Source organism: Borostomias antarcticus (genome assembly GCF_949987555.1).
Source record: "Borostomias antarcticus genome assembly, chromosome: 11".
NCBI lineage: Eukaryota > Metazoa > Chordata > Actinopteri > Stomiiformes > Stomiidae > Borostomias > Borostomias antarcticus.
In genome coordinates this window covers 13,652,184-13,675,795 of record NC_140244.1, presented here as the reverse complement: position 1 = coordinate 13,675,795, position 23,612 = coordinate 13,652,184, and the positions used below count along the sequence as shown (strand labels likewise).

Here is a 23,612-nt window from a genome sequence, read left to right as displayed (position 1 = left end):
AGTAGTAGTACACTACCTACATTAAATGTAATTATTGTAAGTCACTGGATAAAAGGGTCTGCAAAATGACTGTAATCTACTGTAAATGTAATGGATGAGGTAGAGCATTTCTCATTGGAGACTAATTATGCAGAGGTTATGTGGTGTTGCTCAGCAGTGATAGGACACCAAGTTCTGCCAGCTTGGCTTTGGCCACTGCCTCCCAGCCCTTATTGGCCAGCGGGTTCCTGGGGGAGGGGTGCATGATGCCCTCGACCCGCACCTGCATGCCTGCTGCAGAGAGGGCTCGCCGCGCCCGCTGCTCGGCCACCCTGCCCACACCGATCACCATGGAGACGCCGAGGGCGGCCACCGCCTGGCACAGGGCCGTGTCACATAGCGCCAGCAGGGCGTCACGCTCCCCAGCAGGCAGCTCCGGGGGCGTCAGGTTCTTCCCAGAGGCGCTCATAAAGATGAGCGGGCAGAGGTTGTGCACGAAGAAGTGACGGAAGAACAGGGTCGGCTCGCCGCACAGCTTCCTGAAGAAGCCCCAGAAACGCGCGCCGCTCACTTCGCTCTGGGTACAGGACAGCCCTGTGATTCGCCGCTTGGGGTGCTCGTCAGGGGGATGCCCCACCTCTCCTGTGATCTTCAGCCAATCCCGCACAGAGTTCACCTCTCCAAATGGGACCTGAAAACAGAGGGAGGTATGTATTACAATTAGGATAAAAACATGTTTCCTATCATTATTAACCAAACAAACACTCATGGCTCCTTTCTTTATAGAAATCGTCTCACTTTCACCTCTTCTGCCAAACTCACCCTCATACAAATTACCCCCAGTGTTCGATTACGGTGACATAATATACAGGTCTGCATGCAAAGGTACACTCTCTAAGCTTAAATTTAAAAAGGGAGGTTTGTACACTCCATGGCTGAAAGAGTGAAAATTAATAAAATTAACTAATTGACTAGAAGGAGTTATTAGATTTAAAATTAACTGGTTGATCAGAAGAAGTTAGTACATTTGAAATGAACTAATTGATCAGAAGTTTGAGGGGAAAAAACCACAGAAGTACATTCGAGGAAAAGAAATGCAAATGTAATTAGGTGGGCTAGCTTGTAAAAGCTAGCCCAACTTGTGATATTCCCACTATTTCTTTCTTTCTTTCTTTCTTTCTTTATTATTATTCTCCCCGTTTTTTGTCTCCTTTATAACCTTTTCATACTTTGTGCTAGAAACTTCATTCAAACTTTAAAATGTTCATGATGTTTAGCTCTTTAACGGATGTATTCAGATTTTTGATATTTTTTATAGTTTTTTAGTAATTTAACTTTTAATAGTAATTTTTGTGCCATTGAAACTGCTGGTGGAATGTTCAGTATCATTATGTTTTTAGAGTGGTGGCAGCTGTTGCTTTGAAAATATTTACACATTTTGTAAACTGCTGGCACTCCTACAGTTTTGAAAGCTCACACACATATTATACATCAAAACTTTCACACAACTGTGCTGATTCGTACAATGTAAGTATCTAAGCTGTGTGACTTATACTTTTCGCTGTATGATGATTTGTTCGGCAACTGCGCTCCCCATTTAAACGTATGGCGCTGCACTCTAGCTTTTGAGCTGCTAATTTTGCATTTTTACTCTTTTTCTAACTTGTTGCTATGCCTACAGTTTTAACAGCTCATACACATATTATATATCGAAACGTTCCCATAACTGTGCTGATTCGTACAATGTAAGTATCTAAGCCGTGTGACTTATAGTTATCGCTGTATGACGATTTGTTCGGCAACTGCGCTCTCCATTTAAACGTATTAAACATTCCTTTCCTTCCTTCCATCCTTCCTTCCTTCTTTCCTTCCTTCCATCCTTCCTTTCCTTCCTTCCTTCCTTCCTTCCTTTCCTTCCTTTCTTTCCTTCCTTCCATCCGTCCTTCCTTCCATCCTTCCTTCCATCCTTCCTTCCTTCCTTCCTTCCTTCTTTCTTTCTTTCCTTCCTTCCATCCTTCCTTTCCTTCCCTTCCCTTCCCTTCCCTTCCCTTCCTTCCATCCTTCCATCCTTCCTTCCTCCTTTCTTTCCTTCCTTCCATCCTTCCTTCCCTCCTTCCCTTCCTTCCTTCTTTCTTTCTTTCCTTCCATCCTTCATTCCTTTCCTTCCCTTCTCCTTTCCTTCCTTCCTTCCTTCCTTTCCTTCCTTCCATCCGTCCTTCCATCCTTCCTTCCTTCCATCCTTCCTTCCATCCTTCCTTCCCTCCATCCTTCCTTCCTCCTTTCTTTCCTTCCTTCCATCCTTCCCTTCTTTCTTTCTTTCCTTCCATCCTTCATTCCTTTCCTTCCTTCCTTTCTTCCTTCCATCCTTCCTTCCATCCTTCCTTCCATCCTTTCTTCCCTTCCTTCCTTCCATCCTTCCTTCTTTCTTTCCTTCCATCCTTCCTTTCTTTCCTTCCTTCCATCCTTCCTTCTCTCTTTCCTTCCTTCCATCCTTCCTTCCTTCCCTTCCTTCCATCCTTCCTTATTTCCTTCCTTCCTTCCTTCCTGCTTTCTTTCCTTCCATCCTTCCCTTCCTTCTTTCTTTCCTTCCATCCTTCATTCCTTTCCTTCCTTCCATCCTTCCTTCCTTTCCTTCCTTCCTTCCATCCTTCCTTCCTTTCCTTCCATCCTTCCTTCCATCCTTTCTTCCATCCTTCCTTCCCTTAATTCCATCCTTCCTTCTTTCTTTCCTTCCTTCCATCCTTCCTTTCCTTCCTTCCTTTCTTTCTTTCTTCCTTCCTTCCTTCCATCCTTCCTTCCTTCCTTCCATCCTTCCTTCCATCCTTCCATCCTTCCTTCCATCCTTCCTTCCTTCCTTCCTTCCTTCCTTCCTTCCATCCTTCCATCCATCCATCCATCCTTCCTTCCTTCCTTCCTTCCCTTCCTTCCTTCCTTCTTTCTTTCTCTTTCCTTCCTTCCATCCTTCCTTCCTTCCTTCCTTCCATCCTTTCTTTCTTTCTTTCTTTCTTTCTCAAAGAAATATTCAGAATGACACTCTTTTTCAGGCTGCAAACTCATATTAATATATTTTCTCCTCTTTCAGCTATTGAACTCAATAAAACTATGAGTTATGATGAGTGGTCTAGTCTATTTTTGAGTGTAGTACTAGCAGTACTTATGACAAACACCTACTGCAACACCTCCACAGCTACTGCTCCACCCGGGGTGGGCTATAGACACATGGTCTCCAATGAGGGGTGCATGGGGATGGCCTGGCAATCACTGACCTGCCCCCCACAACCTCTGACCTGAGGGGGCGGAGTCTCGCCACCACGCCACTATCCACGCCACCGTCCCCACATCTCGGACCCTGAGTTGGCTAAAGACGCAGTTTTCACGGTTGGGTGCATGTGGGTGGTCCGGGGAGCAGTACACTGTCCTAGACCGGCTCTGACCCGAGGGGGCGGAGTCACGTCACAACGCCACTATCCACGCCACTGTCCCCACATCTGAGCCCCTGAGTGAGCTACAGACACACGGTCTTCACTGTTGGGTGCATGGAGATTGCCCGGATGTCAGTGCACTGCCCCCGACCTGCTCTGACCGGAGGGGGCGGAGTCTCGCCATCACGCCACTATCCTTGCCACGGACCTCACAACACAGCCTCGGAGGTGGCTAGAGCCAGGCAGGTGTGTAGCCCGGCATGGCCTACACTGTCCACGACCGGCTCTGACCCAAGGGGGCGGAGTCACGCCACCACGCCACTGAACATGCTACGGACACCACAACTCAGTCCTTGAGTGGGCTGGAGACACATGGTCTTCCCTGGTGAAGGCAGGTGGATAGCCCGGTGCGGCCCACACTGTTCACGCCTGGCCCTGAACCAAGCGGGCAAAGTCACGCCACCACGCCACAGACCCCACAACTCAGCCCCTGATTGAGCTAGAGACACACAGTCTTCACCAGTGGGTGCAAGGAGACTGCCCGGAGGTCTTCATGGTCGAGTCAGGTAGGTGGCCCGGAGAGGGGTACACTGTCCCCGACTGGCTCTGACCTGAGGGGGTGGAGTCTCACCCCCACGCCACTATCCACGCCACGGCCCCACAACTCAGCCCCTGAGTGGGCTAGAGACACATGGTCTTCACCGGTGCGGGCAGATAGGTGGCCCGGAGAGGAGTACACTGTCCTCGACCAGCTCTGACCTGAGGGGGTGGAGTCTGACCACCACGCCACTATCCACGCCACGGGCCCCACAACTCAGCCCCTGATTGGGCTAGAGACACACAGTCTTCATTGGTGGATGCATTCAAATTGCCCAGAGGTCACTGTACTGTCCCCGACTAGCTGTGACCCAAGGGGGCGGGGCCTAACCAGCACGCCACTATCCACGCCACGGGCCCCACAACTCAGCCCCTGAGTGGGCTAGAGACACACGGTCTTCACCGGTTGAGTCAGGTAGGTGGCCCGGAGAGGGGTACACTGTCCCTGACTGGCTCTGACCTGAGGGGGCAGAGTCTAACCCCCACGCCACGGCCCACAACTCAGCCCCTGAGTGGGCTAGAGACACATGGTCTTAACCGGTGCGGGCGGGTAGGTGGCCCGGAGAGGGGTAAACTGTCCTCGACCAGCTCTGACATGAGGGGGCGGAGTCTCACCACCACGCCGCTATCCACGCCACAGACCCCACAACTCAGCCCCTGAGTGGGCTAGAGACGCACAGTCTTCACCGGTGGGTGCATGGAGATTGCCCAGTCCGTAGTAGTTCTAGCAGTAGCTGTTACATACAGCTGCAGCAGCTAGCCCACCTCACATTTTCTCAAGGAAATGTACTTTCTAGTTATTATTATTATTCTCCCTGTTTTTTGTCTCCTTTATAACTTCTTCATACTTTGTGCTAGAAACTTCATTCAAACTTTAAAATGTTCACGATGTTTAGCTCTTTAACGGATGTATTCAGATTTTTGATATTTTTTATAGTTTTTTAGTAATTTAACTTTTAATAGTAATGTTTGTGCCATTGAAACTGCTGGTGGAATGTTCAGTATCATTATGCTTTTAGAGTGGTGGCAGCTGTTGCTTTGAAAATATTTACACATTTTGTAAACTGCTGGCACTCCTACAGTTTTGAAAGCTCACACACATATTATACATCAAAACTTTCACACAACTGTGCCGATTCGTACAATGTAAGTATCTAAGCCGTGTGACTTATAGTTTTCGCTGTATGACGATTTGTTCGGCAACTGCGCTCTCCATTGAAACGTATGGGCCCACACTTTTGAGCTGCTAATTTTGCATTTTTACACTTTTTCTAACTCGTCGCCATGCCTACAGTTTTTAAGCTACACGGACATATAATAGCCTAAAATGTTCAGCATTTTCTCAGGATTCCCTCGGTCCTAATATCTAGGCTGTGACCTTTATACTTTTTGAGAGAGAGCTGTCTGAATCCAACATGCCTTTCCATTGAAGTGAATGAGACGATGCTCACAGTGTCAGTTGGGATTTGAATTTGGGGACACGTGCAGGCTCTCTGTACAGGCACCCTTTTATGACTACTGTGGTAGCATTCATATTCATTTCTTCCTTCCTTCCTTCCTTCCTTCCATCCATCCATCCATCCATCCATCCATACTTCCTTCCTTCCTTTCCTTCCTTTCTTTCTTTCTTTCCTTCCTTCCTTCCTTCCATCCTTCCTTCCTTCCTTCCTTCCTTCCTTTCCTTTCTTTTCTTCCTTCCTTCTATCCTTCCTTCCTTTCATTCCTTCCTTCCATCCTTCCATCCTTCCTTCCTTTCCTTTCTTCCTTCTGTCCTTTCTTCCTTCTGTCCTTCCTTCTTTCCTTCCTTCCATCCTTCCTTCCTTCCTTCCATCCTTCCTTCCTTCCCTCCTTCCATTCCTTTCTTCCTTCATTCCTTCTTGCTTTCTTTCTTTCTTTCTTTCCTTCCTTCCTTCCTTCCTTCCTTCCATTCCTTCCTTCCTTCTTGCTTTCTTTCCTTCCTTCCTTTCCTTCCTTCCTTCCCTTCCTTCTTTCTTTCTTTCTTTCCTTCCTTCCTTCCATCCTTCCTTCCACCCTTCCCTTCCCTTCCTTCCATCCTTCCTTCCTTCCTTCCCTTCCTTCCATCCTTCTTTCTTTCTTTCCTTCCTTCCTTTCTTCCATCCTTCCTTCTTTCTTTCTTTCTTTCTTTCTTTCTTTCTTTCTTTCTTTCTTTCTTTCCTTCCTTCCTTCCTTCCTTCCTTCCATCCCTTCCTTCCTTCCATCCTTCTTTCTTTCTTTCCTTCCATCCTTTCTTCCTTCCATCCTTCCTTCCTTCCTTCCTTTACTTCCTTCTTTCCTTCCTTCCATCCTTCCTTTCCTTCCTTCCATCCTTCCTTTCCTTTCTTCCTTCCTTCCTTCCTTCCTTCCTTCCTTCCATCCTTCCTTCCTTTCATTCCTTCCTTCCTTCCTTCTATCCTTCCTTCCTTCCTTCCCTTCCATCCTTCCTTCTTTCTTTCCTTCCTTCCCTTCCTTCCTTCCTTCCCTTCCTTCCTTCCTTTTTTCTTTCTTTCTTTCTTTCTTTCCTTCCTGCCTTCCTTCCATCCTTCCTTCCTTTCCTTCCTTCCATCCATCCTTTCTTCCATCCTTCCATCCTTCCGTCCTTCCTTCTTTCTTTCTTTCTTTCTTTCTTTCTTTCCTTCCATCCATCCATCCTTCCTTTCCTTCCTTCCTTCCATTTTTCCTTCCTTTCCTTTCTTCCTTCCTTCCTTCCTTCCCTCCTTCCATTCCTTCCTTCCTTCCTTCTTGCTTTCTTTCCTTCCTTCCTTTCCTTCCTTGCTTTCCTTCCTTCTTTCTTTCCTTCCTTCCATCCTTCCTTCCCTTCCTTCCATCCTTCCTTCCTTCTTTATTTCCTTCCTTCCCTTCCTTCCATCCTTCCTTCCATCCTTCCTTCCATCCTTCCTTCCATCCTTCTTTCTTTCTTTCCTTCCTTCCTTCCTTCCATCCTTCCTTCCTTCCTTCCATCCATCCATCCATCCATCCTTCCTTCCTTCCTTCTGGCTTTCTTTCTTTCTTTCCTTCCTTCCCTTCCCTTCCCTTCCCCCCTTTCCCTTCCTTCCATCCTTCCATCCTTCCCTTCCTTCCATCCTTCTTCCTTTCCTTCCATCCTTCCTTCCATCCTTCCTTCCTCCTTTCTTTCTTTCTTTCCTTCCTTCCTTCCTTCCTTCCATCCTTCCTTCATCCTTCCTTCCTTCCTTCCATCCCTTCCTTCAATCCTTCTTTATTTCTTTCCTTCCATCCTTTCTTCCTTTCCTTCCTTCCTTCCTTCCCTCCTTCCTTCTTTCCTTCCTTCAATCCTTCCTTCCATCCTTCCCTTCCTTCCTCCATTCTTTTATTATTTCCTTCCTTCCATCCTTCCTTCCTTCCTTCCATCCTTCCTTCCTTCCTTCAGTCCTTCCTTCCATCCTTCCTTCCATCCTTCCTTCCTTCCTTCCTTCCTTCCCTCCTTCCCTCCTTCCATTCCTTCCTTCCTTCCTTCTTGCTTTCTTTCTTTCCTTCCTTTCCTTCCTTCCTCCCATCCTTCCTTCCATCCTTCCTTCCTTCCTTCCTTTCCTTCCATCCTTCCTTCCTTCCTTCCTTCCATCCATCCTTCCATCCTTCCATCCTTCCATCCTTCCTTCCTTCCTTCATTCCTTCCATCCTTCCATCCTTCCTTCCTTCCATCGTTCTTTCTTTCTTTCCTTCCTTTCTTTTATGTTATGATGAGTGGTCTAGTCTATTTTTGAGTGTAGTACTAGCAGTACTTATAACAAACACCTACTGCTTTTCACTGCTACTGCTTCTAACCTCAACTTCCATACAACACATCCACAGCTACTGCTCCGCCCGGGGTGGGCTATAGACACATGGCAATCACTGACCTGCCCCCCACAACCTCTGACCTGAGGGGGCGGAGTCTCGCCACCACGTCACTATCCACGCCACCGTCCCCACATCTCAGACCCTGAGTTGGCTAAAGATGCAGTTTTCACAGTTGGGTGCATGTGTGTGGTCCGGGGAGCAGTATGTACCATCCTTCCTTCTTTCCTTCCTTTCTTCCTTTCCTTCCTTCCATCCATCCATCCTTCCTTCCTTCCTTCCTTTCCTTTCCTTTCCTTTCCTTTCCTTTCCTTTCCTTTCCTTTCCTTTCCTTCCATCCATCCTTCCATCTTTCCTTCCTTCCTTTTTTTCCTTCCTTCCTTCCTTCCTTCCTTCCTTCCATCCATCCTTCCTTCCTTCCTTCCATCCTTCCTTCCTTCCTTCCTTCCATCCTTCCTTCTTTCCTTCCTTCCTTCCTTCCTTCCTTCTTTCTCTTTCTTTCTTTCATCCATCCATCCATCCTTCTTTCCTTTCTTTCTTCCTTTCCTTCCTTTCCTTCCTTCCATCCATCCTTCCTTCCTTCCTTCCTTCCTTCCTTTCCTTTCCTTCCATCCATCCTTCCATCTTTCCTTCCTTCTTTTCTTTCCTTCCTTCCTTCCTTCCTTCCTTCCATCCATCCTTCCTTCCTTCCTTCCTTCATCCTTCCTTCCTTCCTTCCATCCTTCCTTCCTTCCTTCCTTCCATCCTTCCTTCTTTCCTTCCTTCCTTCCTTCCTTCCTTCTTTCTCTTTCTTTCTTTCATCCATCCATCCTTCTTTCCTTTCTTTCTTTCTTTCTTTCTTTCTTTCTTTCTTTCTTTCATCCATCCATCCATCCATCCATCCATCCTTCTTTCTTTCTTTCTTTCTTTCTTTCTTTCTTTCTTTCTTTCTTTCATCCATCCATCCATCCATCCATCCATCCATCCTTCCATCTTTCCTTCCTTCCTTTCTTTCCTTCCTTCCTTCCTTCCTTCCTTCCATCCTTCCTTCCTTCCTTCCTTCCTTGCTTCCATCCTTCCTTCCTTCCTTCCTTCCTTCCATCCTTCCTTCTTTCCTTCCTTCCTTCCTTCTTTCTCTTTCTTTCTTTCTTTCATCCATCCATCCATCCATCCTTCTTTCCTTTCTTTCTTTCTTTTTTTTCTTTCTTTCTTTCTTTCTTTCTTTCTTTCTTTCTTTCTTTCTTTCTTTCTTTCTTTCTTTCTTTCTTTCTTTCATCCATCCATCCATCCATCCATCCTTCTTTCTTTCGTTCGTTCTTTCTTTCATCCATCCATCCTTCTTTCTTTCTTTCTTTCATCCATCCATCCATCCTTCTTTCTTTCTTTCTTTCTTCCATCCATCCTGCTTTCTTTCTTTCATCCATCCATCCTTCCTTCCTTCCCTCCTTCCTTGCATCCTTCCTTCCTTCCATCCTTCCATCCTTCCATCCTTCCATCCATCCTTCCTTCCATCCTTGCTTCCTTCCTTCCATCCTTCCATCCTTCCTTCCTTCCATCCTTCCATCCATCCATCCATCCATCCTTCCTTCCATCCTTCCTTCTTTCTTTCTTTCTTTCTTTCTTTCTCTTCGTGGTGGCGTGGTGGTCTCGCCACCACGCCACAGACCCCACAACTCAGCCCCTGATTGAGCTAGAGACACACAGTCTTCACCAGTGGGTGCAAGGAGACTGCCCGGAGGTCTTCATGGTGGAGTCAAGTAGGTGGCCCGGAGAGGGGTACACTGTCCCCGACTGGCTCTGACCTGAGGGGGTGGAGTCTCATCACCACGCCACTATCCATGCCACGGGCCCCACAACTCAACCCCTGAGTGGGCTAGAAACACAGTCTTCATTGGTGGATGCATTGAAATTGCCCAGAGGTCACTGTACTGTCCCCGACTAGCTGTGACCCAAGGGGGCGGGGCCTAACCAGCACGCCACTATCCACGCCACGGGCCCCACAACTCAGCCCCTGAGTGGGCTAGAGACACACGGTCTTCACCGGTTGAGTCAGGTAGGTGGCCCGGAGAGGGCTACACTGTCCCTGACTGGCTCTGACCTGAGGGGGCGGAGTCTCACCCCCATGCCACTATCCACGCCACGGCCCCACAACTCAGCCCCTGAGTGGGCTAGAGACACATGGTCTTCACCGGTGCGGGCGGGTAGGTGGCCCAGAGAGGGGTACACTGTCCTCGACCAGCTCTGACCTGAGGGGGCGGAGTCTCACCACCATGCCACTGTCCACACCACAGACCCCACAACTCAGCCCCTGATTGGGCTAGAGACGCACGGTCTTCGCCGGTGGGTGCATGGAGATTGCCTGGTCCGTAGTAGTTCTAGCAGTAGCTGTTACATACAACTGCAGCAGCTAGCCCACCTCACATTTTCTCCAGGAAATGTACTTTCTAGTTGTGTTATATTGTACATATGGGATTGTTGTATTGTGTCTATAGCTTTATTGTACTCAAGTGTTTACTGTTGCTGTGTTGGAGAATATTATTTGAAATACGTAATAAGACTACAAAACAAAATTGCATTTTTTTTTAATTAACATGGGAAATTCTGATAGTAAGACCGGTTCATCTGGGAAGGACAACATTTTCTCCCAAGGTTATTCATGCAGAATTATGGTGAGAGGAGTCCAGCTCAGTTAAACAGGTGGGTAGAAGAGGCTTACAGGAGGGAAAGACAGACACAGGCAGGGCAATCTAGGACTCAACCCTGGTCTCAGGGTGTTCAGGTGGATCTCAACCTCAACGGTGCCCCTCCACCACCGCCATGTGTGCCATCACAAGATGACCAGGGCCACGAGGACAGAGCTGTAGGCGGCCAGGAAGATGCCTACAGGGCCGCGACCGAGGGGCTCTGTGAACGCATGAGAACGGCCTTTCCACTCAGACTGGACATGACAAAGGTCGGCGCCTGCAGACAAACCCTCTTGTACAAAATCCTGTAATGACTATCTCCATCGTTTGACCCAAGTCTGAATGACTGTGATGGTCTGGATCAACCTGACACTCAGGCACAGAGAATGGTGACGCAGAGCGAAGCTCATCTGAGAAACAGCTTCCTCAACGGCCTCTTGCCTGAGATCGCAGATCAGACCAAAAAGATGTGTTGGGTGGGAAACCGCCAAATTGGACTTGGTTGAGGCACATGCTGTCCACGCTGAGAAAACACTCAGGGACCATGCAAAGAAAAAAGGAGAAAAATGGAGTTCCGACCTTCACAAAGCGACTTTGACTCTGTACCAGGGAGAATTACAACCATGGACTGCACCCCCTGCAGATTGAGAGGAAGATGGGGCACCGGAGTGGGACGAGCGACACCTGCAAAAGTCATGAAATTCATCCATAAAGTGACTTAACCCATAGGCCAAAAAAGTAGAAAAAACGCCTAACCTGAAAGAGAGAATTCCAAGATAATCCTTTGTCATTTTCTACCAGATGATTGTTTTTACATCATACTTGCACAGATGGTCTATAGGTAGTGTCTCTACATCCCAAAGCAACCAGGGTGCCAATATTTGATTCTATTTTGAATCAGCAGCCTCTTATATAAGGCCTTATTATAGGCGGAAAGAGCAAAAAGTTATTTTGTATGAGGAATATTCACTTTTAATCCTGGTCCTACTGTTCTATCAGGGATAGAGCAAAACCTGACCTTATTTTTTCATAACTTTGACTTATCCCCTTCATAAAATGAATGATCAGACTTTTTACTTGTTTTGAAAAATCCATGAAATTCTTCAATAAAGTGATTCACCACATTTGTAAAAAAAGAGCCAAATACTCCAGGCCTGCCCTGAAAAAGGAGTTCCAAGGTAATCCTGCATCATTTCCCATCTACTGGTTGGATTTACTTTATATTTCCACAGATTGTCTACAGGTAGAACCCTAACACCCCAAACCAACCAAAGTCTCACAATATTATTGTATTTTAAATCGGCAGGCCTTTATAGACTACTAGGCTGTGTTACAGACAGATACATCAATGTTTTTTTTTCTAAGTTACTTCTAATCCTGGTGTAATAATACTGTAAAATGCCTTCATAATACACGAATGCTTAATAACAAGGAATACCATTTGCTACCATGTTTCACCCACTTCATATTCATATGGAATCTATAGATGACTTATTATTTAGTTACTTTTTGTGATATTTAGAAATCAACAAACTATTTGAGCACTGGGGGAGGAACTGAATAATTACTGGTCAAATTGTTTTCCAGGGGGGTGAATCAGTCATTAGCATTAGGACAGTCTATGGAAGTGCAGGAGCAATATTATGTGCAGTGCAATCCCACAGACAGACACTGGCACTTTCTTGTTTTATTGCAATCTGTATCATTGCAATAGAGATGGGTGAGATCTCTCACAGCTTTCGGTCCAGGCTCCTTTTTGAAAAGGACTGGCTGTAGTGATACATCATATTTTAGTATCCAACCTTTTCCAACTGGATTCCAAAGGAGGGGTTTAGCGACATGACTGTGGCACCATATGCCAGTTTGGTACATCTCCCGTAGGACGGGCTGTTCAAAAGCATCTTCAGTGGGAGGCAGATGTGAGACTGGCATGTCTGTGGTTGATGCGAGATAGACCTACATAAAAATAGGCAAATCCACAGCTTTCAATAAACTTGACAAGCACATAAATGAGCTTCAGGATCTGAGAACCTTTGGCTTGACTGATTGCCTTCCAGAGGCTCTACCGGTGGCAAGAAAATATGCTATTCATCTCTATGGTCCAAAAAAGAAGGCAAAGGACCAGCCATGTACCACTCTTGATGAGCTCCGTTGCATTCTTGCTTCAACCACAGACATGCCAGTTCTATGAAGGCATTTTACAGTTTGAATGGTGTGCATTACTGTGCAGGGTTGTGTGATGCGTAGTGCAGTAGATCTGTGGTAGTAGTGCTTGTAGTTAGTGTAGTAGTGCTTGTAGTTAGTGCATGCTGCATGCCGCTTCTGCTTGCTACTCTGCTTTCAGCTACTGCCGCTGGCTAACCCTCCTCACTGAGGGTGAAAAGAGGAGCCGAGTGCGTAAGTCTCCTTCTGCCGGTACAAAGCCACTCCACCGCCAAGACTCCTACAGTGCCTCCCTGCGGCTACACATGGTAACTGGGTATCTCACGGTCCCAGGCTAAACTGTAGGGGATCTCGGAGCAACAGTGGGCCCCCAGCGGCAAGGTGCACAGGCCCACCCATGTGTGGACACGCCCTGGCTCCTGCCAACCACTGCCCCAGCTATGGGCAAATAGCATGGGCAGATGGGGCTCATAGCCATGGTAGGCAACCCATCTAGGAGAAGGTCACTCCGAACAAAAACCACAGGTGCTGCGCGCGCCTGGCTCCGCACCATATACCATCTGGAGGTGTGGAGCAAGGGCGGATGAGAACTTTAAGCCCAAAATGGCCAGAGTAGGGCTGTGAGTAGTTGCGCCCCACAGTCCTTAACTAGCATTGTAAAGCCTGACAATGGAGACACCGATCATCGAGAATCCTACGCTACACTACCAGCGGCGGGAGTCCGCAGGAACCAAGCAGCGGACAGTGGTGCTGGTCCTCCCTCTGGGGGGACACTATGATGACTGGACCCGAAACCCTCTCCATTGGAGAGGAAGGGTTCAGTCTGACCACAGCCCACTGTCCAATGCACTCTTGCGCTGTAGGAGACCATTTATTATGGGAACCTTCAACACAAACAAGGGAGGAGACATGGCTAGTGGAACTAGCGCACTGTGTTGGTGAGAGGGGTGTGGAGACCCTGGGAGTCCAGGAGCACAGGAGAGTGCACACTGACCAGCCAATTGTATACTGCAGAGTGGGGGAATGTTCGTTCATCACCTCATCTGCATGGTGAAATGATGCCCAGGCCGCCACAGGTGGCGTGGGGCTAATGGTGAGCCCTTGAGCACGAAAAGCTCTTTGTAGGGTGCAGCAACACACTGACAGGATCCTTATCGCTGACTTCGAGGGGAACCCGGTAACAACTGTCATGAGTGTGTACTCTCCCACCAACGCAGCACCAGTTGAGGAAGTGGAGAAGTTCTACGAGGACCTAAGCACAGCGATCCACCATGTGCCGGCACACAACTTCCTGATAATCCTGGGGGACTTCAATGCGAGGCTTGGACCAGAAGATGCACCCTTCACATACCACAACACCACCAATCGCAACGGAGAACATCTAACTACTCTGCTCACAGAACACAAGCTCCTGGCCGCCAACGCCTTGTTCCCTAAGAGAATGGGCAAGAGATGGAAATTCCAGGACTGAGCTACCGGTATGCTACGTCAGCTGGACTACATACTGGTAAGAAGGAAATGGAGGACGTCCATCCTCAACGCAGAGTCGTACAGTACGTTCGAGGCTGCGTCTGAGCCTGAGGGTCCCCAAGAACATCCCGAGGCCCCGGCCCAACTGGGAGGCCTTCGCAAGAAACCCCAACCTCCAGGCCGGCTACACGGTGGAGGTGAGAAGCCGCTTACAACTGCAGGCCGAAGAGGAAAAGCCTCGGACAACATATAGGCAGTTTCTCACTGCTAACGAGGAGGCAGCAAGGAGGTGGGTGCCGACAAAGGGGAGACTCAGAGCCTCCCCCAGATCCAAGCACCCAGTGGTCATGAGGGCGCGGGCACGGATGAAAGAGGCGCATAGGAAGAGGGGACCACAGAGAGTCGGGAGGTGTTGAACGAGGCCAAACAGCAGCTGTTCAACACCTACGACAGGATCAAAGAGGAGGAACTGATGGAGAAGGTGAGGAAGGTGGAGGTGGTGCATGGCGAACAACAGTACAAGGAGTCCTGGAAGGTCATAAACGAGATGAGTGGGCGCAAGAGGTCAAGGGAGGGACAACTAGCAGGCTGCAGCCCAGAAGAGAAAGTGGCCTCCTGGTTCACCCACTTCCGAGATCTCCTAGGCACACACCCGACAGTGGAAGGAGCTGAGGAAGAAATACCTGCAGTCCTCACAAATCTTGTGATTGACGATGGCCCCTTTACAGCTAAGGAGTTTGCCACAGCGAAGTCTGCTCTGAAGCAAGGGAAAAGCGCTGGGCCGGATGGCATCCCCCCAGAGGTCCCTAATAACTGTGATCTCGACGTCATATTGGAGATCTGCAACCAAGCTCTGATAGAAAACATCAAGCCTGATATATGGTCCCTCTCCAACATCATCCTGGTGCCGAAATCTGGAGATCTGTCTAAGCCAGACAACTATTGTGGCATTAGCCTGACATGTGTCATAGTGAAAATTTACAACCGCATGATACTAAACCGGATTCGAGATGCCATTGACCCTCACCTGAGGGACAACCAAAATGGCTACAGAAAAGGAAGGACCACCATAGCCCACATCCTGGCCTTAAGGAGGATCATTGAGGAGGTGAAAAAAACAACCTAACAGCAGTCTTGTGTTTTATTGATTTCAAAAAGCATTTGACTTAATACACAGAGGCGTGATGGTGAAAATCCTTAAGGCCTACGGGGTCCCTCCTAACCATAGAGGCCATGTACAGGGGCACAAGAGCCAGAGTGGTAACCCCGGATGGCAACAGTGAGGAGTTCGACATCCTAGCAGGGGTGCTACAGGGGGACACTCTTGCCCCCTATCTCTTCATTGTAGCCCTGGACTACGCGCTGGAGCTTGGCTTCATTATAACACCTAGGAAGTCTAGAAGAAACCCTGCTGTAGTCCTGGCAGACCTGGACTATGCAGATGACATCTGTCTGATGTCCAACTGTGTGGAGCAGGCACAGGAGCTCTTGAACAGAGTAGAGGCAGAATGTGCCAGGATTGACCTCAGGTTGAATGCAAAGAAGACTGAGGCAATCACTTACAACACCCTCCTGGACCACCCACCTCTCAAGACAGCAGGGGGCAATGCTCTAGCAGAAGTTAGCGACTTCAAATACCTGGGTTCCTGGGTCAACTCATCAGAACAGGTCCTTAAGGTAAGAAAAGCGCTGGCATGGAGGGCCCTGAATGGCATGAATAGTGTGTGGTTCCAATCTCCCTCGACACATCAATCTGAGCTTCTTCCATGCGACCGTGGAGTCTGTCCTCCTATACGGCTGTGAAACTTGGAACCTGAATCCTACCCTGCAGAAGTCTCTGGATGGGTGCTACACCAGAATGCTGCATGTGGTGCTAAATGTCAACCAGAACGAGCATGTTACCAACAAGCATCTGTATGGGGGGCTACCAAAGCTGATTGAGAAAGTGGCATACAGGAGGATGAAACTTGCTGGCCACTGCCACAGACATCATGAACTCCCAGCCAGCAAGCTGGTGCTCTGGGAGCCAACACATAGGCACCGATTTAAAGGGAAATGCTCGTTTTTGACAACCTGGACCTTATTTACGACATATTATAAGAAGTTTGACTCACCGAGATCACTTTGGTGTAGTTCGGAGGCCTGTAGAAGAAATTTAAAATCCAGCGCGAGCCAGTATATCCATGTAATGGCGGCGCACGGGGCACTGAGAATGCAGTTTCTCAAAATCCATTTTCGGCCGCTAAACGGTTGTTTTCATCAATCAGATTTGATGAATCGACAGTTGAGATTCCTCAAAGCGAGCCATTGTTTCGGTTTTCAAATACGTGGTCTGTAGCCTCTGTAATATGATCTTTACACGCCTTTCCCCACTTGCTCCAGCACGCATGCGCACAGTCCAGCGCGCAGACTGGCTATTCTCCGGCTCACATTCTCTGCGCTACGATCGGATTGTTGCTGACGAATGACGACGACAATATTCTCGGCACCAACTACGATCGTAGCGCAGAGAATGTGAGCCGGAGAATAGCCAGTCTGCGCGCTGGCCTGTGCGCATGCGTGCTGGAGCAAGTGGGGGAGAGGCGTGTAAAGATCATATTACAGAGGCTACAGACCACGTATTTGAAAACCGAAACAATGGCTCGCTTTGAGGAATCTCAACTGTCGATTCATCAAATCTGATTGATGAAAACAACCGTTTAGCGGCCGAAAATGGATTTTGAGAAACTGCATTCTCAGTGCCCCGTGCGCCGCCATTACATGGATATACTGGCTCGCGCTGGATTTTAAATTTCTTCTACAGGCCTCCGAACAACACAAAAGTGATCTCGGTGAGTCAAACTTCTTATAATATGTCGTAAATAAGGTCCAGGTTGTCAAAAACAAGCATTTTCCTTTAAGAGGACGTCCCACACCAACATATGTGGATGTACTGAGGAGGGATGCAGGAGTGGAGAGTTCTGCGGAACTGGCTGGATGTATGGAAGACCAAGATGATTGGAGACTTCGCTGTCAAGCTCGTCTGAGGACGACCTAATGAATTACACCAGGATTAGAAGTAACTCAGAAAAGAGATATAATCTGATCATCATCTATAGATTCCATATGAATATGAAGTGGGTGAAAACATGGTAGCAAATTGTATTCCCTGTTATTGAGCAGTTGTGTTGTATGAAGGCATTTTACAGTATTATTACACCAAGATTAGAAGTAACTCAGAAAAAAAAAACGTTGACGTACCTGTCTGTAACACGGCGTAGTAGTCTATAAAAGCCTGCTAATTCACAATACAATTAATATTGTGACACTTTGGTTGGTTTGGGGTGTTGGGGTTCTACCTGTAGACAATCTGTGGAAATATAAAGTAAATCCAACCAGTAGATGGGAAATTATGCAGGATTAGCTTGGAACTCCTTTTTCAGGGCAGGCCTGGAATAATTGGCTCTTTTTTGCAAATGTGGTGAATCACTTTATTGAAGAATTTCATGGATTTTTCAAAACAAGTAAAAAGTCTGATCATTCATTTTATGAAGGGGATAAGTCAAAGTTATGAAAAATAAGGTCAGGTTTTGTTCTATCCCTGATAGAACAGTAGGACCAGGATTAAATGTGAATATTCCTCATACAAAATAACGTTTTGCTCTTTCCGCCTATAATAAGCCTTATATAGGAGGCTGCTGATTCAAAATAGAACCAAATATTGTCATCCTGGTTGCTTTGGGAAGTAGGGACACTACCTGTAGAGCATCTGTGCAAGTATGATGTAAAGACAACCATCTGGTAGAAAATGACAAAGGATTATCTTGGAATTCCCTCTTTAAGGTAAGGCGTTTTTTGCACTTTTTTGGCCTATGGGGTAAGTCACTTCATGGATGAATTTCATGACTTTTGCAGTAAAAGTAAAACTTGGGACAATCCATATAATGTAGGGGACATATTAAAGATATGAAAAAACAATGTCCCGTTTTGTTCTACCCCGGGGAGGGGTATCTCCAAATTTTGAGGGTTTGGTTCCTCCACTATTGTGCTGCTTGCGTGCTTGCATGTAATAAACTTTGTTAAACTTAAATAAAGCTTAAATAAAATAAAAAAATAAAAAAAACTCATGGGCTTTGCCATCTACAGATGAATATGTCACTGCACATATTTGCCTGGTTTACTGTTTTAACTGAAACCACTTGGCTGCCCAAAAATAACCTGATCAATTAACTCTACCCTGACGCGGTTCACCAGCTTAACAGCCAACAGCAGCAGTAGACCACCACTGAAGACACGCCTTGGACAGCCCTCCCCCCCCCCCCATGATCCATTAACAAGAATTCCAATGTACCTGTACTGGTTATATATGGCGAATAAATGTAGGATTCTACTCCTCACCCCTGTTTGAGCCATGCCGAAAGGTCCAGGGTTCATCCCCAAGAAAAGAATGCCCTGTCCACCACCGCAGTACGTCTCCACGTAGCAGCGATGAGTCTCCCAGGCATACTCCAGCGGGTTGTAGATGTAGCGCACGGGCTCGCTGAAAGATAACCGGCGAAGGTGAGCGTTCAGCTCCAGTTCCACGTGCAGGAACCGGGATGATGCGGTGGTACCGTCCGACACCGGTTTGGGAGGCAAGAACAAGAGAACATCTTTCTCCTCTTTGTGCACACCCTGTCCCTCCGCATCCACATCGCCGACCCTACAAAGAGATAAGAGAAAATCGAATTCTCACTTGAATGTTGTTTGACGCTGCGTTAACTTTAGTCGGGTGCAGCTAGGCTACTAATATAACTTGTATTATAAGGCTGGCTAGCTAACGTTAATGAAAGGCGCGGAACCATGCTGATTATGTATCACTAAATACGAAAATAACTGCAAACCTAACACCGAAACATGAATTAGGACTATTTAATATGTGTCAAATTTCAACAGCACGAACAATAATGTTATTCAGCAAAAATCGAATGGTTTCGCCAGGTCAGCTACCTCGGGATTTCGTTCTTGTTCATTCTCGTAGACGCCTTCCGGCAACAAATACGTCAGCGAAAGGCATTCTGGGAGTAGCGTCGATACGGATCTCTCTCCACCATGGAGGTATAGCTCTCCATAGAGGTTGTTCCAAGGAGGTTTTATGAAGGGCTGGTTTTATGCAGGGCCGCTCTCTGTTTTACGTAGACATCGCCACCTATCGCTGACATGCTTGAGCATGGCGTGTCTTTGCAGAAATACTGACTGCAGCCTGTCTTGGTCAACTTTTCAAATACTGTAGGCTAGCCTACTTCTCATTTGAACAACTGGGCACAGCAGATGCAAAATGGACATGTGCATGCACACACGCGCACCCACACACACACACACACACACATATACACACATCTTGAAAAACCCTTAATAAGCCCCAACATTTTGTGCAAAGACACACAGAAAACTGCCCAATACTTCACCCAGCAGCATGTGAAACAGAGAGGGGGGGGGGGGGGCGGGATGATACAAAGAGAAAGACGGACAGAGAGACACAAAAGTGACTATGATGCATTTGTTTACTGGGAGATCCCCCACCTTCTCTCTCTCTCTCTCTCTCTCTCTCTCTCTCTCTCTCTCTCTCTCTCTCTCTTCAGTCCATCTCACACTTACTCTTGTCCTTTACATGACCTGGAGCCTAGAGAAGCTAGCTTTGACCCTGGTTTCATAGAGGCAGACTAACACCGCCACAATCTTTGATGTTGCTAATGGGTAATTGGTTATCACTGACATGCATGTCCCTGTTGTCTCCTGTCCTTTGAGACTTAGAGTCAAAGGTTAAATACATTTCCTCAGTTTACATTTGATAAGCAGTATGTGATTAGTGCAGGGTTAAACAAGTCTTGGAGAGCACAGCGTGGCAGTAGTGTATACAGTATTAAACAACTGTCTACAAACAATACATTGGCAATACTCTGAAATGTGTTTCTAGTCTTTTATCAATTTAAGTAAGCATTCATGCTCTCATGGTATACATTATGTTCAAAGATGGATTTATTTTGATTTAGATTTCTCTTTACATGCATTTGTTTATTTGTTTAATTGCACATTTTAATCCAAATCATGTGACTGGTTGAAGACAGAGAGGCCCAGAGGGAGAGAAGAACCGGGAGAACGGACAGATACACGGAGAGAGGAGGACAGGAGAGACGAGAATGCGCTAAGGGAGTGAGTGGGAGGGATGACAGGAGTGTTACATTTGAGACCGAGGCTCCATCTCTCCATTCACCCAGCCGGGTGCTGTTGCCATGGCAGCAGCGGCCGTGTCTCCAACTAGGGGAGAGTGCCTACAATCTCCAACACACACACACACACACACACACCATGCTTGACCTGCAGATGAACCTGACTGGGGTCGCAGGTCGACGTCTGGAGCGTATGGATGACAGAGAGCGATGCTAGGAGGTAGAAAGGGGGGAGAGAGAGAAAGAGGAGGATATGCCACACAGACTGGATGGGGAACTGAACAAAATCTAATTATCTTACAGGAAAAAGGGTTTTGTATATCTTCCTTTTTCATACATCTCATGTTTTCTTTTTTCTCCTGCCAATTCTGTTTTGATGAATATTTTAATTGTTGCAGGAGAGGGTTGATAAAAGGAAAATCAGATCGCAGACGCACTTCATCAATTTCACCATGGATCATTTAGCCCCTGTGTGTGTGTGTGTGTGTCTGTGTGTGTGTGTGTGTGTGTGTGTGTGTGTGTGTGTGTGTGTGTGTGTGTGTGTGTGTGTGTGATGTGCATTAGTATATGTCTATATCTTGGTGACTGTGTGTGCTTTTTTACTACATTTGTTATTAAGTTAGCAAGGTTTGAACTGTGTCTGTGTATGTGAGTGTGTGTGTGTGTCTGTGTGTGTGTGTGTAGGTGTAGCATATGTGTGAATATGTGTGTGGTATGCGTGTGTGCAAACGTTCAGGAGGAATACACTGATAAATGGTCTGGTGGTTTTAACATGCAGCTGAAAAGCCATGGTAGATGACTGGCAGTAAATTACTGGAGAACCCTCTAGTGGTGAACCAAGTGAGGTCTATTTTTTGCAGTCCTCTCACTGAAGACTGTATTGGATTGGTTGTTATTTACACGCACATACACACACACACACACACACACACCATACCCACACATATGAATCTCTCTCACACACACCAATATGTACACACCTAAGAAGCCACACACCTAATCCTTGCCGAGGTCCTCTAAACATGTTACAATACAAGCTGATAGCCTCCACAGAAATCCATCCATCCATCACAGGGCAGGTAAAAGGTTTAGCAGGCCTCTCTGGGCCAGAATGGGATTGGTGTACATGGACATCTACAATGTCACACAAACACACACACACACACACACACACACTACCAAACTGTCTATGGTCCCCTGATTCAAAGTCATCCCACACATGACTGCAGGATATTGTCCAGTCATAATCCCTGAAGTTCAAGAGCATGCCTTACACACACAGGCACAGATATACACAGTACCTTGAAAATTATTTTAAAAAAACAAACAAAAATGCTACAAACTACACTGAATAACTACACTTGTTGTAGATAGACTACGCATGAAGTCGCACGCAATTTAATTTCTATTCAGTTTTCGAGGGGGTGGGGGGTCGTAAAAAGCACTAACTAATTTGCTTCGATATAAGTTTTGGTCAACATTAGGCCCTTTCCCACTGCGGTAGCCTACCTTTCCTCAGGACCGAGGAACCTTTGGGGGTACTAGCTTTGTTCATACCGTAGGATCAGGGTCTAAGTAGTCTCGGAGCCAGACACTCTACGGAGGAGAGAGTCTGGACTTCAGCCGCTTAGAATTTGTAAAAGGAAGTTCTTAAAAAAACTCATCACTTCCGGTCCGGACTGTCTACTACTCTCTACGGAATTTTGACGGGATATCCGCCATTTTTTTCCCCCAACTTCCTTCAACAAAATGTCAGTGCCTGAATACCAGACGTAGACAATCCGGGCCGGAAGTCGACTCGTCTGACCCACGAGACTATGGTCTAAGGGGAAAGTACCAGGGAACTAAATACCCCCAGAAAGTGCTTGTTGGCGAGGTGGTACTCTTGCCGGGGACTGATACTTTGTGGGTGGTGATGGCAGCGATAAACATTTCTGATTGGTTGGCTACTGGCAAAGTTTTATATTAACGGCGCCATGTTTAAATTAATTGTGCAAAAAGACCTTCCATGTTTAGCGATCGCGTTGATTTTCCAAACAGAATAAATCCTACACAAAATAAACATGAAACTGCTTTCCTAGTTCAATATTGTTATAACTAAGACATCTGCTGTTCCCATGGACATATTGAGGGTCATGAGTCCGTGATGACGAGCACCTCCTGGTTTAACTGCTGAGAGCAATCGCAGGGATTTCTCAAACTGAATAAATACCACATGTGTAAACACAAAAATGCTTTCCTAGTTCAATGTTGTTGTAACTAAGACATCAGTTGGAAAAAATATTTTTTCTTATGGACAGAAATCCAAGGAGGAGTTATTTTCTCTATCCACCTGCCCGACTATAAGCAGGCTATAATCAGGCTATAAGCAGGCTATAAGCAGGCTAGTCACTTGTACTGTCCCTCTGTGTGCAACATGCAAGGAGCATATTACCCTGCTGTGTGGCCAACTACAACAGGTCGTCCTATAGGGACTAGGGAGTTCTAGGGACTAGGGAGGTCTAGGGATTAGTCCCAGGGTTTTTTTAGTGGGTACACGGCCATCATTTATTACTTAGATTAACCTTTGGGGGGGGGGGGCTGATTGCATGGGCCCCCTCTTTGTGGCTGGGCCCCAGAAAGCCTTCCCGTTTTCCCCCCTTATGTGCGGGCCTGCACACACACACACACACACACACACACACACACACAGACAAACCCCAGTCAACACTGCTCTTTTCAAATGGCACCCCTTAAGTCCCTCTCAACACTAGCTAATGTGTCCTTTACAAACCCATCATCTGTCTGGCTGATTGGAGAGAGACTACTGGGTTCTCACTGACTGGAGAGAGACTACCGGGTTCTCACTGGCTAGAGAGAGACTACCAGGTTCTCACTGGCTGGAGAGAGACTACCGGGTTCTCACTGGCTAGAGAGACTACTGGGTTCTCACTGGCTGGAGAGAGACTACCGGGTTCTCACTGGCTAGAGAGAGACTACTGGGTTCTCACTGGCTGGAGAGAGACTACCGGGTTCTCACTGGCTAGAGAGAGAGAGTACCGGGTTCTCACTGGCTGGAGAGAGAGTACCGGGTTCTCACTGGCTAGAGAGAGAGAGTAACGTGTTCTCACTGGCTGGAGAGAGACTACCGGGTTCTCACTGACTGGAGAGAGACTACCGGGTTCTCACCGGCTATAGAGAGACTACTGGGTTCTCACTGGCTGGAGAGAGACTACTGGGTTCTCACTCTAATCAGCATAAATACAGTTTCATCGTCAGTTTTCAATTCATTCATTCATTCATTCATTCATTCCAGGACCCGAGGGGGGGGGGTCTTTAATTGGCCACAACATGACACA

At 47.1% G+C, this 23,612-nt stretch overlaps 1 protein-coding gene across 1 annotated transcript; it reads right to left on the bottom strand.

Annotated features, from left to right (window-relative positions):
• Nucleotides 1-136: 136 nt before the first annotated feature.
• LOC311315413 (single-strand selective monofunctional uracil DNA glycosylase-like) lies at nucleotides 137-19,077 on the bottom strand (the record flags this gene model as incomplete). Its single annotated transcript, XM_084446082.1, has 3 exons — nucleotides 137-670; nucleotides 18,464-18,767; nucleotides 19,055-19,077. 3 exons carry the CDS (start codon nucleotides 19,075-19,077, stop codon nucleotides 137-139), a joined length of 861 nt encoding a protein of 286 aa, XP_084302208.1.
• Nucleotides 19,078-23,612: the final 4,535 nt, after the last annotated feature.